Source organism: Eucyclogobius newberryi, unplaced genomic scaffold, assembly GCF_026437365.1.
Source record: "Eucyclogobius newberryi isolate DKJ021-1_F unplaced genomic scaffold, fEucNew1.0.hap1 SCAF_22, whole genome shotgun sequence".
NCBI lineage: Eukaryota > Metazoa > Chordata > Actinopteri > Gobiiformes > Gobiidae > Eucyclogobius > Eucyclogobius newberryi.
This window is the reverse complement of record NW_027315857.1, coordinates 24,181,961-24,198,196: the sequence shown is the minus strand read 5'-3', so window position 1 is coordinate 24,198,196 and position 16,236 is coordinate 24,181,961. Positions and strand designations below refer to the sequence as shown.

Here is a 16,236-nt window from a genome sequence, read left to right as displayed (position 1 = left end):
CGGGCGCTTTCCGAAAATGTATAGTTTATGATATTTGAAAAATGGGAAACATTGTTTTCGCATCGGAATATTCTTCTTCTTCTTCTTCTTCTCGGGACCAACCCCCCTATTTTTCACCCAGTGAACATTGACGAAAAGTCACAAAAATTAGCACACCTCTAAAAATCGTGCCTCTCTACATTCTGGCTATTTCTTTTTTCTAAAATTAAAAAAATTGGCGCGTCAGCGCCCCCAAATGTACCAAAAATGCATTGAGAGATGGGAAATGACCCAAAAAAAATCTGATCGTAGAATCATGAAATTTGGCGCAGAGGTAGATGGTGACAAGAGAAGTAAAAAATATTATTACGGCAACGCCGTCCGCCGAACCAAATGTTGGCCATATTGGTTCAAAAATGGCTAATTATGACTTGGGAGTTTTTCCAAACGTCTTACTTTTACGAACTCCTCCCAGGGCGTTGGTCCTAAAAAGCTGAAATTTGGTGAAAATGCTACTGAGGAGTGGGACATCAAAAGTTATCCAAATTACATTGATACCTCTCACGGTCTCTGTGCGGCGAAGCCGCAAACTGTAGCTAGAATTTCAGAAATCTCCCAAATTTAACATTTCTGCCGTTTGCGCAGATAAAGTCCGAATTGCGTCAAATTCGAATCAGTGGTTAAACTCTTTGCCCTAAACCTACTTGAAGTGAAATAAATTAATTTGGCACCACAGCGCCCCCTACAGATTTTATATGAAGGTTAAATGTTTAGTTTTGCAAAATTATATGAAATTTGACACAAAACTCAATTTTAGCATCCCCATGAAAAAAGTCAATGAGACCCATGTCATAATTGTTATGGTTTTGCCGTAACGATGACCAAAACCTTCCATGTTATTCCAATGGGGAAATTGCTAGAACATGTTTACACTTCAGACTTTCACAAACTCCTCCCAGGGCGTCAGCCCTATTAACCTGAAATTTGGTGAGACTCATCTTCAGGACCATCAAAAGTTATTCACATTTTCATTCAAAGAGTCACGGTGTCTGTGCGGCAAAGCCGCACATTTTGCCAAGAATTCAAAATAAAATCTCTTTTTGATGGTAAAACAAAGGGGAGAAGATGTGACAGCGTCACAGATTCAGCAGTAGGCGTAATAAAAGGACAATTGGGGCGCGTTAGCGCCCCCTCCTCTTGCGGCGTGGCGGCGGCGTGGCGAGGGCCGATCATTGCCGCTTGCGGCTATATTTTTATTATTATTATCTTATTTTTCATCTTTATCTTTTTATTTTATTTTATTTCCCCCTCTCCATTCCCTATTAAGATAGGAGAGGAGTTTTGTTAATAAGAGTTTTTTGTTTTTGTTCATAAGAGTTCTATTAAAGGCGCACTGGACGATTTTTCGGCGATTTGAGAACGCAGGCGGAACATGCCACTCCCCCGTGCACATGCCACACCCTCGTGCACATGCCACTCCCCCGTGCACATGCCACTCCCCCGTGCTCATGCCACTCCCCCGTGCACATGCCACTCCCCCGTGCTCATGCCACTCCCCCGTGCACATGCCACTCCCCCGTGCACATGCCACTCCCCCGTGCACATGCCACTCCCCCGTGCTCATGCCACTCCCCCGTGCACATGCCACTCCCCCGTGCTCATGCCACTCCCCCGTGCTCATGCCACTCCCCCGTGCACATGCCACTCCCCCGTGCACGTTTGTTTATTAGCGCGACGGAGCGCATCGCATCTCTCGTCTCCCGTAGATTTCTGTCCACTTCTGCGTCAGCTCGAACTGTCTTTCTCCGTCTTCATTTTGCCCCGTACACTGAGGGAACTATATTATGATAGATCAATGCGCTTAGACACGCGGAAACGTGGGGACGAGCCTGACGCGGCTGCAGGTGAGCGGTAGGTGCGTTTTATGATTGATACGTGGCAGGACTAATGATTTATCCACGTTACGAGGAAATATGATCAAAAATTTGCTGAAAAAAATTGTCCATTCCACCTTTAAGAGTGTTTTTTTGAAACTTCCTATAATCTGTCCTCCTGTTTCTACTGCAGTGGAAATTTCCCCTTGTGTGGATATTAAAGGATTATCTTATCTTATCTTATTATTCAATCAATGAAATATTTGTTTTGTTGAGAAAATAATCTTTAAAATGATGTATAAATTGCTGTGATTGATAATGAAAAATAAGAGTGATGATGCAATAGAACGTGCGCACACTGCCGGACGTGAGCAAGTTAAAGCAAAAAATAATGCATATTTTGTTTTTTGGAATCTAAAAAATCTCTTTGGACAGAAAATAAGCCTATTTCAGCTGTTGAAAGTAGAACAAATGTATAAATTCAGTCCTATTTTAAGGAACGTTTGGAACGTTAATGACCTAAAGGGCCCCAACAGTACCTAAAATATTGGGGTGTCAGAGGGTTAAACATCTATCTCCATGAAAACAAGCAGGCCAAGTAATGGACCGGATCTGTGGAGAGGCGATCCCAGGGAGAATGCACTCTGCATAGCATAAAAACACCAGTAATTTAATAAATATTACTTAGTTTATTCTCATTATCCAGAGTTCCTTTTACTATTTTAGACAAACTGAAATCTGAACTGCTAAAACTGTTACAAAAACCTAATAAAAGTTTCACACGTTTTTAAAGAAATAATATTTCATTAAAATTTGAATATTTAGAGTTTATTTAGTTTCTCATGACGACATTGTTTAAGATGGAGCAGGTGAATGAAAATGGTTTTGCAGGTGTTTGGTGCCATAAACACATAAACACTGAGATTAATGATCAATTTTACACATTTTCCTTTTGAACGTTTTTTCTGAAAATACAAACGAAAGAGAAAAAACAGAACTCACTCAGAAGCACAAAGAGCCACAAAGACTGGTCCATCTTCACCTGGAAAGAGAGAATAGACCCAGGATTAAACCAGAACCGAACCAGGACTAAACCAGGACTAAACCAGGACTGAACCAGGACTAAACCAGGACTAAAACAGGACTAAACCAGGACTGAACCAGGACTAAAACAGGACTAAAACAGGTTTAAATCAGGACTAAAACAGGACTAAACCAGGACTAAAACAGGACTAAAACAGGTCTAAACCAGGTCTAAAGCAGGACTAAACCAGGACTAAAACAGGTCTAAACCAGGACTAAACCAGGACTGAACCAGGACTAAAACAGGTCTAAACCAGGTTTAAATCAGGACTAAAACAGGTCTAAACCAGGACTAAACCAGGACTGAACCAGGACTAAAACAGGTCTAAACCAGGTTTAAATCAGGACTAAAACAGGACTAATCCAGGACTAAACCAGGACTAAAACAGGACTAAAACAGGTCTAAACCAGGTCTAAAGCAGGACTGAACCAGGACTAAAACAGGTCTAAACCAGGTTTAAATCAGGACTAAAACAGGTCTAAAACAGGACTAATCCAGGACTAAACCAGGACTAAACCAGGACTAAAACAGGTCTAAACCAGGACTAAACCAGGACTAAACCAGGACTAAAACAGGTCTAAACCAGGACTAAACCAGGACTAAAACAGGTCTAAACCAGGACTAAACCAGGACTAAAACAGGTCTAAACCAGGACTAAAACAGGTCTAAACCAGGACTAAAACAGGTCTAAACCAGGACTAAAACAGGTCTAAACCAGGACTAAAACAGGTCTAAACCAGGACTAAAGTACCTGTGAGTTGCAGCTGGCTGGAGCTGGTCTCTCTCTGCTTCTTTCTCTGATCTTCTTTGGTTTATCACTCGGCTCTTCTTCTGGTTTTGAATATTAAAATGCGTCGTGGCAACAGCAGCAAAAACAGCCCAGTCTCGTTTGCAAAGGAGTCACATTTGCGTATTTAAATATGTTCATTTCCAGTGACCGCCAGGCCAGTCCACAAGGTCAGTCAAATAAGTCATGGTCACTTTAACAACAATCAGGTCTTTGGAGGTGAATAATTGCACTACTTTTTGAGGCTCGTGTAAAGTTTACTGAGGGTGAAAACCTTTGACCTTTGTGGATAAACCCAGTCAAGAGAGATATGAAGCATTATTTATTTATTCAAATGTATTTCATCTTGTTTTTCAAGTGAGTCCCACGTGGCCCATTGGCCGTCTGAACAGGCAAATACTAAGGCTGCACAGTGATGGGCGGGGCACCAGCCGCCGCTCTGTGTTGGATTTGAATGTGCCGGATCATTAAGAGCATAGCAACAACATCCCATAAGATTTTAACCACTTTTTATTCCAATCTTCCTCATTCATGGAGTTATGAGCTGAAGAACTAACAGGTTTCTAGATTTAGTTGCGATTAACGCACACGATATTTCTCTCCTCATTTCTGTTGAATTCTTGGTTCTAAAGAGCAGAGTGAACAGTAGACTTGTCAGCAGCCCCAGTGCCTGTGTGTGGTCACTGTTATAAACCCCACACGACTCAACACCCTCCTGTAAATAACTCTGGAGCAGAGTTCTCTCTGTGTTTTCTTAAAGTGGAAGATTAAATAGTATAACATTTATGAATGAGGCCCATTCACTTTAATTAAAAAATAATACAAAATATAAACAATTGTGATGGATAAAATATCAATTAAACATGTATATATATACATATATAACAATGGATAACATTGTATATAATATATATATATATATATACATATATATATATATATATTACATATTTTTTTTAAATATATATATATATATATACATATATATATATATATATATATATATATATATATATATATATATATTTATATATTAATTAAAAATAAATAAATAATACAAAATCATATTACATGTTTTCATAAATAAATAAAATCATTTCGGGAAAGAAATCTATGGCCCACTAAAACACATTGAAATACTGGTTTTGTTTTCGGTTAATTAAAAAAAAAACACAATAATGTAATCTGTATGTTACTTAATTTGTTTTTTTATTCTCTTGGTTGTTTGTTGTTTGTAGTTGTCTTTTTTGTGTAAACATGTGGTGAAGGTGGAATATTGTAGTTTAGTTCTTTTTGCGACTGTATTCTGATGTTAATTGGCTGGAGCCTTCCAGAATGGAATGGATCGAGACATTGTTCTTGCCTGGTTTCTTATTATAGTTTTTCATGGTCAAATTTTGCCACAACTCAGGCATTTTTGACCCCCTGAACATTGATGAATGTCACACATGGGGTCATAGGTCACATGGGACATAGACGCGATCGGCTCGGCCCAAACTCCAATAAAATGGAGGTTGTGAGAACGCCCGTAGCAACAGTGGCGACTAGTTCAAAAAAGAAAAAACATGAAATGCTTAATCTTTGGCCTAGGCACATGAAACTTGACACAGTGATAGAGCTACCTTTGACCTCTGACCTTTGAGGAGTAAAACGCACCTGGCAGCATCGCTCTATGATAAACAGGAAGTCAGCCATGTTGAATCAAAGTGGCACCGCCACGCTTGACTTTTTTTTTCAAAATCGTACTTGTCCTAGGTTTTTTGTCCGATCGAGCTCAAAACAACACATTTTAATCCTGTTTTAGCGCTGTTTTAGTCCAGTTTTAGCCTTGTTTTAGCCCTGTTTTAGTCATGTTTTAGTTCAGTTTTAACCTTGTTTTAGTTCAGTTTTAGCCTTGTTTTGTCCTTATTTTAGCCCTGTTTTAGTCCTGTTTTAGTTCAGTTTTAGCCTTGCTTTAGCCTCATTTTAGCCGTGATTCTTGTCATGTTTCCGTGGGTTACAGCTCCTCGCCTCGACAGCGGTGCGGCTCTTGTCCGACACGATAAACTCAAGTTGGGCTCAGAGTCGGGCTTTAGGCTCCGGCGATCGTGACCTTTGCCCTCTGAACGACCCCCGGCACACACACAGGGTTCAGAGGTCATCACACAAAAAGCAGCGGCACCCGAGGAACGCATCACATCCTCTTTTCCCTCGCACTGGAGTCAATTTAACTCTCACTTTAAAACATTTTCTTGAACATGAACATGACGCGGTTTCACAACAGAACGGTGAGTTTTTGAACGTGTATTAAATCAAAATACTGTATTATAGAAACATTTGTACACTTTCCCCATGTTTTAGACTTAAATATTGTAATAGGTGACGTTTTGTGATGGAAAGTAAGAGTAAAAGTACTTTATTTAAGAACAATTTGAGGTTTTTGGACATTAATTGTACTTTCTACAGCACTTTTTTGAACTGAACGTAAAATTAAAAGATGATTTTAGACCTGCTGAAATGGTGGAGGCGTGGTTTATGTTGTCACGGAGACGCGTCGCCGACATGTGTGAGCTCAACAACTACAAAATCTACAAATAATCTACTGAAATATACCAAAAAATATTAAAAAATGAATAAATTTAAACCTAAATTGTACAAATAATTGACTAAATTCTAGCCAAACCTACAAAACAATCCACAGAAAATATATTCAAATTCTATTGCTCTATTTATAATCTATACATTACTCTTAAAGCACTTTTACTCGGGCAGATTTTCCATAAAACTCTTCAGGAGACAACAATCACGTCTCTGGAGATCATTAATGACACTACTTTCTAAAACTGAACAAATAATGTCACTTTTATCAAAGAAGACTTTGTGCCAGTTTTGTTTGTTGTAAATAAACCCAGTAATGACATAGATGTGACTCGTAAACCGCACATTTTGCCACTGATTTCACATTATTTATCCTTCTTTGTAAATGTCATCTTCATCATCGTAGGACGTTCATTTCTCAGACGAGAACGACGTTTCTCCTTCTGAATCTTGTGAGTTACATTTGATTCAAACTGATATGAACCAAATATTCATATTAATACTTACTTTTTGTTTATGTTCCAGGCAAATTTCAGGAGTTTCACTGGAGTCGGAATAATCCTGGACCAGACCTTGTGAGTAACTCCTGGTTTAGACCTAGTTTAGTCCTGATTTAGTCCTGGTTTAGTCCTGTTCTAGTCCTGGTTTAGTCCTCGTTAATTGCTGGTTTAGTGCTGGTTTAGTCCTAGTTTAGTGCTGGTTTAGTCCTGGTTTATTGCTGGTTTATTGCTGGTTTAGTCCTAGTTTAGTGCTGGTTTAGTGCTGGTTTAGTCCTGGTTTAGTCCTGGTTTAGTCCTGGTTTAGTCCTGGTTTAGTCCTGGACCAGGTCTATGTATAGTCCTGGTTTAGTCCTGGTTTAGTCCTGGTTTAGTCCTGGTTTAGTCCATGTATAGTCCTGATTTAGTCCTGATTTAGTCCTGGTTTAGTCCTGGTTTAGTCCTATTTTAGTCCTGCTTTAGTCCTGGTTTAGTGCTGGTTTAGTCCTGGTTTAGTCCTGCTTTAGTCCTGATTTAGTCCTGATTTAGTCCTGGTTCAGTCCTGTTTTAGTCCTGCTTTAGTCCTGGTTTAATGCTGGTTTAGTCCATGTATAGTCCTGGTTCAGTCCTGGTTTAGTCCTGATTTAGTCCTGGACCAGGTCCATGTATAGTCCTGGTTTAGTCCATGTATAGTCCTGATTTAGTCCTGATTTAGTCCTGGTTTAGTCCTGGTTTAGTCCTATTTTAGTCCTGCTTTAGTCCTGGTTTAGACCTGGTCTAGTCCTAGTTTAGTGCTGGTTTAGTGCTGATTTAGTCCTGGTTTAGTGCTGGTTTAGTCCTGGTTTAGTCCTGTTTTAGTCCTGCTTTAGTCCTGGTTTAATGCTGGTTTAGTCCATGTATAGTCCTGGTTTAGACCTGGTTTAGTCCTGATTTAGTCCTGCTTTAGTCCTGGTTTAATGCTGGTTTAGTCCATGTATAGTCCTGGTTTAGACCTGGTTTAGTCCTGATTTAGTCCTGCTTTAGTCCTGGTTTAATGCTGGTTTAGTCCTGGTTTAGACCTGGTTTAGTCCTGATTTAGTCCTGCTTTAGTCCTGGTTCAGTCCTGGTTTAGTCCTGATTTAGTCCAGAGTTTTATTCCAAACTGAACTCGATGGTTTCAGCCCCAGAGCGGTGGAAACGTGCCGAAGCCCCTGCAGACGTCCCCCTCTCTGTCGCCGTCCGTTACTGTCCTCTCGTGGACTCGGGTCCCTCGGGGTCCAGATCTGGTCCCGGGGCGAGTCTTTTCAGGGTCCTGGCGGGGGTCTTAGGTCTTCTCGGCTCCGGGCGGCGTTCACACTTGTCGGGTCGTATTTGGATTGGTTGGATTCCGCCGCGGTTCATTTGGACGTTTGTGACGGCGGCCATGTTGAAGGAAACATCCCAGAAACACACTTCAGTCCAGCTTTTCACAAACACAAACAGCAGACAATGTAGATTCAAAAAGACATATATATATATACTATAAGAACAAAACAAAAAAATAAAAAAATAAAAAAATAGCATTTGTGGGTGTATTTCTAAGACACTGCAGGTGAATAGGAAAAAAACTTAAATGTAAAGATATCCATTTGAAACTTCTCCTGTTGTTTCCTCATGTAAATGTAAGAAAAAAATGTATTACAAGTTTTTCCTCATGCACATTTTTATACAGAAATAAGCAATTTTAGGTGTAAAATTGCTTATTTCATAAGGCGCTGGTACAGCTGGCAGCCCGGTGTAAACGCTCTCTCTTCTTTCTCACACTTATTGTGCTTTATCTCCTATATTTTGTAAATATAATTAGTATATTTTAACTATTTTACTGTACGATAGGGACACGCGCTGGAATAGTTTTTTAATTCAACTGTTTTTGACTTTTTTCGGCTGGATTTGAGCGTTTTTTGTTGCGGTCGTTGTGTTGTTGTGACGTGAGCTAGCTCCGAGCGAGCCCACCAGCCCCCCCCGCGCCCTCCGGCCGCGCTAAAGTACGGCGTGTCGTCGGTACACGTTTATATACACGTTTATATGAAAGAGGAACTTCACGAACGATCAGGACACGCACTGGAATCGCTTTAAATTAACTTGTTTTGACTTTATTCGGCTGGATTGAGTGTTTTCGTCGTGTCGTTGCGATGTGTCTTGGCTCTGAGTCCCCCGGCTCCGGCCCCGCCCCCCGGCTCCGGCCCCGCCCCCCGGCCGGCGCCGTACTGCGTTTACACAAAGGAGGAACTCATGAAACTGCGGAGAACAGTCGTTTTACCCGGAGATCGTCACGTTATCCCGGCGGATATCCTAAGGAAAACGCAACGAAGCAGACGGGCTGGACGTAAACTCCGAGAGAAGAGAGGGACAAACAGGAAGTCGGTTCCCGCCGTAGTCATGGGTAACGTGAGGTCCCTTCAAAATAAAATGACGGAAATAGCGAGCCTCATGCGGTCCCAGAGGATTTATAGGGACAGCAGCGTCTTGATTTTCACAGAGACCTGGTTAACAGCAGAAATGCCAGACTCTATTGTAGGTTTGGACAATTTTCATCTGCTGCGGGCGGACAGAACGAGAGAATGCTTGAAGAAAGGAGGAGGCGGTCTGGCGGTGTATGTGAACACGAGCTGGTCCAAACCCGAACACTGCACAGTGAGGGAGCAGCTATGTAACAAGGATATTGAACTATTGGCTATTGGCATGAGGCCATACTATCTGCCCCGGGAGTTCTCACATGTGATTTTAATCGCAGTCTATGTGACCCCGTCTGCCAATGCTGAAAATGCTTGTGAAGCACTGCTCTCCTGCACTTGTAGGCTGCAAACACAGCATCCACAGGCTCTCTTCCTCATCTCTGGTGACTTTAACCACGCTTCTCCCTCTTCTGTTCTACCAACATACACCCAGTATGTTACCTGCCCCACCAGAGAGAATAGAACATTGGACTTGTTTTTTGCCAACACCAAGGAGGCTTATTCCTCTTCCCCCCTCCCTCCCCTGGGCAGCTCGGACCACAACCTTGTACATCTGAGGCCTGTGTATGAACCCATCGTGCGCAGGCAGCCTGTGGTGTCCCGTGAGGTGAGGATGTGGTCTGCTGAGAGCGAGGAGGCTCTGAGGGACTGCTTCAGCGCCACTGTCTGGACTGAGCTTTATGACCCACATGGGGAGGACATCAACACCATCACAGAGTGCATCACGGACTACATCAACTTCTGTTTTGAGAACATTGTTCCCTCCCGGACGGTGCGGTGTTTTCCAAACAACAAGCCATGGATTAACCGTGAACTGAAGGCTCTGCTGAAGGAGAAGAAGAGAGCCTTCAGGTCAGGGAACAAGGAGGAGCTGAGGACTGTGCAGAAGGAGCTGAGGAGGAAGATCAGGCAGGCTGAAGCCGGCTACAAGAGGAGGATGGAGGAGCAGCTGCAGCAAAAGAACATTCAGGGAGTGTGGAGAAGCCTGAAAACCATCTCAGGCTTCAAAATCCCCCCTGCCCAGACAGAGGGGGATCTACAGTGGGTGAATGATTTAAATGCTCACTTCTTGAGGTTTGATCGGTCACCCGCCCCTCCCCCTGCACAGCTGCATGCTCCCTCTTCCACAGCTGGACAATGCCCTGCATCTGTTCCTCTTCGCTTATCTGCCCCGGACCATCAGCTCCCCACTTCGCCTGGACTCACCCATCCCCCCAGCACACGGTCCCCCTGCCAACCACTGACTGTCACAGCAGCACAGGTGAGGAGTGAGCTGAAGAGGATTAAAGTGAGGAAGGCAGCAGGACCTGATGGCATCAGCCCCAGGCTCCTTAAGTCCTGCGCAGATGAACTGTGTGGAGTTATGGAGCATGTCTTCAACATGAGCCTGAAGCTGAGGGTGGTACCACAGGTCTGGAAGACCTCCTGTCTGGTACCTGTGCCTAAGACACCGCGCCCCAAAGACCTCAACAGCTTCAGGCCAGTGGCTCTCACGTCCCACCTGATGAAGACACTGGAGCGGCTAGTCCTGGACCACCTCCGCTCCACCGTGAGCTCAGCCATGGACCCGCTGCAGTTTGCATATCGGTCTGGCATCGGAGTGGAGGACGCCGTCATCTCCCTGCTGCACCGCTCTCTCTCTCACCTGGAAAAGCCTGGCAGCTCTGTGAGGATCCTGTTCTTCGATCTCTCCAGTGCCTTCAACACCATCCAGCCGCTGCTCCTGAGGGACAAGCTGGAGACGGCTGGTGTGGAGTATGACCTGGCAGAGTGGATCCTGGACTACCTCACAGACCGACCCCAGTTTGTGAGAGCCCGGAACTGTGTGTCTGACACTCGGACCTGCAGTGTGGGGGCGCCCCAGGGCACTGTCCTCGCGCCCTTTCTCTTCACCCTTTACACTGCAGACTTCAGACATGACACGGACAGCTGTGTCCTGCAGAAGTTCTCTGACGACTCGGCCATCATCGGACTCATCACGGACGACGATGACGCGGAGTACAGAGGACTGGCGCAGGACTTTGTGGACTGGTGTCAGCGGAACCACCTCCTCATCAACGCGGGGAAGACCAAGGAGATGGTGGTGGATTTCCGCAGACGCCACCCCACTGCCCCCTCACCAGTGAACATCCAGGGACGGGACATTGAGAGAGTGGACTCATACAAGTACCTGGGTGTTCATCTGAACCACAAACTGGACTGGACTCATAACACAGACGCACTGTACAGGAAGAGCCAGAGTCGGCTCTACCTCCTGAGGAGACTCAGGTCTTTTGGAGTGACAGGGCCACTCCTGAAGACCTTCTACGACTCTGTGGTGGCATCAGCCCTCCTGTACGGTGTGGCCTGCTGGAGCAGCAGCATCACAGAGAGGGAGAGGAGGAAGCTGGACAGAGTCATCAAGAAGTCCAGCTCCGTCCTGGGCTGTGCTCTGGACTCGGTGCAGGAGGTGGGGGACAGGAGGGTCCTGGCTAGATTCACATCTATGCTGGACCATGAGTGTCACCCCCTGCAGGACACTCTGTCCGCTCTGGAGAGCAGCTTCAGTGAGAGACTGATCCACCCTCGATGTGCGAAGGAAAGGTTCCGTAGGTCTTTCTTTCCTGCTGCTGTCAGACTTTATAACAAAAACTGTTAGTACTGAACACTCGCAATACTGACCTAACCTAATACTGATGTGCAATTCTGTCATATGTGCAATTGCTGTTGGAATTCATGTGCAATTCATGTGAAATTCATGTGCAACCTATGTGCTGTCGTGACACATATTCATGTGCAATTACTGTCGTGATCACATGCAATGGTATTTATGTATTTATTTATTTATTTGTCTATGGGAGTTTTTATTTATTTATAGGAGATCTTCTATTGAAAGTGTTTTTCAGACTTCCTATAAGTGATCTGTTCTTCTGTATCTACCTCTGGATCTACCTGCGTTGCACCAATGAAATTTCCCCATGTGGGACAATAAAGGAATATCTTATCTTATCTTATCTTAAAAATGGCAAAAATTACGCGTTCAAATCTGAAAAATGAACTGCACATTTACATTTACAACAGGAACATTTACAACTTTGAAGAACACTTACAATAACAGAATCGATACTTGATGATTGATCTGTTACTCTGACATCCATTAATGCACAAAATAAAAACATGGGGGTAGAGGATCCTTGAGGTTCACCTGTGGAAACGCATAGATTAAAAGAGAAAAGTCCATTAACTCTTAGTTTTTGCTGATGGCTAATTAAGAAAAAGTAAAACTAATCCAGAATCAAGGTTAAAATGATCTAAAAGAAGAAGACGTTAGTCGGATTGAATGCGTCTTTCACGGTTTGCACAGTCCCCCTTGTCTCTTCGCAGTGCGGAGTCCATCCTCTGGTTCCCCTGTTGATCTACAGCGACAAACAGTTCCCGCCCACCTCTCAACCTCCGCCAATCCGAGCTCAACGTGACCCTCAGGTCGACGCCCACTCGCGGACGCACCCTTGCATCCATGGCGACGGTTGGCACAGGTGAGTTTGGACAAAAATGGATGAAAATAAATGAAAGATTTGATCTAAAACGGATATAAGAATTGTGCAACATTATTTTAGTTTTTTGATTCGTTGGCCAAGCAAACGATTTGTTATTATACTGTGAGACTTTTTATCCAAATGAAGGTTGAAATATGATAACTTAAGTCTTCTAGATTGATATATGCTCTAAGAAAGTATAATAATGATGAAAATACACCTTTGTATTATTTTTGGGCATTTTTAATCAATAATGTCACTGTCTTTGTTATGAAATGGTTATAAAAAGTAAAGAAAAAGATGGGAAAGAGAGAGTCATTTTGTTTTGACGGAGGAAGAATGGGAAAATATACGTACGTCTCAATGGAGGACCACAAAATCACATGAAAAATGTGTCACGTTGTTTTAATTCTTTCCTAGCAGCGGTGAAAAAGGCCCTCACAAAATATATACGGCACAAATTGCGCTGACAAAACAATCATGGACTGGACATTATATTGGACAGTCGCAAAATGGAAAAAATTACATTCGGACTTGATTTGAAAATAGATAAATTCTACAGACTGTGGACGAAATGGTTTGTTTTGGTTTATATGTGCCTTAATTTTGACTGTTCTCTCTCTGGTCTTCATTTGTTCCATTGTGTTTGTGTTTTATATACATTAATATTTGAAAAATATATATATATATGGAAAAGAAAGAATATGATCATCTAAATACAACTTTTTTTCCCCATGGCCACGTCGAGTCACTTAATCGCTGAAAGTCTTATAGTATGTCTAACAGCGTTTACCCCTGCGCTGTGCCCTCCAGGCCTGCGGGGGCAGTAAAGAAGCCTCTGAACGCCTTTATGCTGTACATGAAGGAGATGAGAGCCGCCGTGCGACAGGAAGTGCACGAGCGAGAGAGCGCCACCATCAACCGCATCCTCGGACGAAGGGTCAGACAAAACCCGGACTAAACCAGGACTAAACCAGGACAAAACCAGGACTAAACCAGGACTAAACCAGGACAAAACCAGGACTAAACCAGGACTAAACCAGGACTAAACCAGGACAAAACCAGGACTAAACCAGGACTAAACCAGGACAAAACCAGGACTAAACCAGGTCTAAACCAGGACTAAACCAGGACTAAACCAGGACAAAACCAGGACTAAACCAGGACTAAACCAGGACTAAACCAGGACAAAACCAGGACTAAACCAGGTCTAAACCAGGACTAAACCAGGACTAAACCAGGACTAAACCAGGACTAAACCAGGACAAAACCAGGACTAAACCAGGACTAAACCAGGACTAAACCAGGACAAAACCAGGACTAAACCAGGACTAAACCAGGACTAAACTAGGACTACACCAGGACTAAACCAGGACTAAACCAGGACTAAACCAGGAATACACCAGGACTAAACCAGGACTAAACCAGGACTAAACCAGGACTAAACCAGGACTGGACTTGGACTAAACCAGGACTAAACCAGGACTAAACCAGGACTAAACCAGGACTGGACTTGAACTAAACCAGGACTAAACCAGGACTAAACCAGGACTGAACTGGGACTAAACCAGGACTAAACCAGGACTGGACTTGAACTAAACCAGGACTAAACCAGGACTAAACCGTCCGTCTTTATCCGCGTAGCCTCGTTCTTTTGCCCGAGAAGACGGGACTTGAGCTAAAAAAAGACAGCGGGCGACCACAAACGCCAGATGTAACGCGAGATCCACCTCGACTAAAACTTGTACGACGCGATCGAAACGGAAAACCGGGACCTTTCATCGAGATCAGACGGCCGCGTCGCCGCATCAGAAGCGACCAGGTTAAACGACGTAAATATACATCGCATTTGTACCGTTTTGTTTGCAGTGGAACGCTCTGTCTCACACCGAGCAGTCCAAGTACTTCGAGCTGGCCCGGAAGGAGCGGCTGTTGCACCTGCAGCTGTACCCGGGCTGGTCCGCTCGAGACAACTACGTAAACGCGCTTTCGCTTTGCACATTTGATTGTTCGGCGGCGTCACTTCCACGGCGGCGATTCACCGACCGTTTCGTTGCAGGGGAAAAGGAAACGGAAGGACAATCGGAGGAACGTTACGCTCAAGATGTCGTCGTCGCCGGAGAACTGACAATGCGTCAAGAACTAGAAACGCAAAGCAAAATAAAATAAAAATACCGAACATGGCAAGAGTTGTGTGAGTATTTCTTCCCTTTTTATGACTAATTTGTAAAACTGTGAATAAAGAGTCTGATATACTGTGCGTCGAAGTTGAGTCCAAGGTCTGGTCTTCTGGATCCTGGTCCAGATGTCTCTCTGTGATTGGGATCCGTGGATTGGGATTAGTCTAGTCCAGATTGGGTCCAGCTCTAGTCCAGATTGGGGCCTTGTGGAGGTCTTGTTCTTGGTGTAGTCCAGGTTTTTGTCTGACCTTAGAACCTGCTGCGGGGCCAATCTGTTCGGTCTGGATCCTGAGGCCACTCGTTACAGTCGTCTTGGTACAGTCCAGGAGTAGTTCGGCTGTTGTCCAGGTTTAGTCCAGGTCTTAGTCTGGTTTAGAACCAGTTTTGTCCAGGTCTGACCTCAAAGCTTGGTGTTGGAAGGATATTAGGTTAGTCCCAGTTCTGGTATAATTCCTGTTAAGTCCAAGTATTCTGGTCTCAAGTCTGCAGAAGTCTTGTCCAGGCCTAGTCCAGGTCTGGTCCAGGTCTGGTCCAGGTTTAGTCCAGGTCTGGTCCAGGTTTAGTCCAGGTCTGGTCCAGGTCTGGTCCAGGTCTGGTCCAGGTCTGGTCCAGGTCTGGTCCAGGTTTAGTCCAGGTCTGGTCCAGGTTTAGTCCAGGTCTGGTCCAGGTCTGGTCCAGGTCTGGTCCAGGTCTGGTCCAGGTTTAGTCCAGGTCTGGTCCAGGTCTGGTCCAGGTTTAGTCCAGGTCTGGTCCAGGTCTGGTCCAGGTTTAGTCCAGGTCTGGTCCAGGTCTGGTCCAGGTTTAGTCCAGGTCTGGTCCAGGTCTGGTCCAGGTTTAGTCCAGGTCTGGTCCAGGTCTGGTCCAGGTTTAGTCCAAGTCTGGTCCAGGTCTGGTCCAGGTTTAGTCCAGGTCTGGTCCAGGTCTGGTCCAGGTCTGGTCCAGGTCTGGTCTAGGTCTGGTCCAGGTTTAGTCCAGGTCTGGTCCAGGTCTAGGGCAGATATTTCTCTGGGTTCATCCCCGGTTTAGAACAGGCCTCAAAAGTGGCATTTGGGACCACAACAATCCAAGTCCAGGTGAAGTCCAAGTCTAGTCCAGGTCAGGTCTAAAAACCTGTTGCAGAACTGGTCCCTCTGGTCTGTCCAGTCCAAGTTAAGTCTAGCTCAGGTTGAATCCAGATCTAGTCCAGGTCTTCACTGGGAAAATGTGCAATCGTATTTAAGACAAAAAGTTAAAAAATGATCGAATTATGTAGTATCCATCTTGATTTTAGTAGATTTTGACTTTTTTGAC

General features: G+C 44.1%; 1 protein-coding gene across 1 annotated transcript in view; it reads right to left on the bottom strand.

Moving 5' to 3' along the window:
* Positions 1 to 14,901: 14,901 nt before the first annotated feature.
* The window catches only part of LOC140372121 (toll-like receptor 2), a 14,665-nt gene continuing 13,330 nt past the window's right edge, over positions 14,902 to 16,236 (bottom strand). Inside the window, exon 5 of the mRNA XM_072459405.1 lies at positions 14,902 to 14,908. Within this exon, the coding sequence (XP_072315506.1) occupies positions 14,902 to 14,908 (7 nt within the window). The remainder of the gene's footprint in view (positions 14,909 to 16,236) is intronic.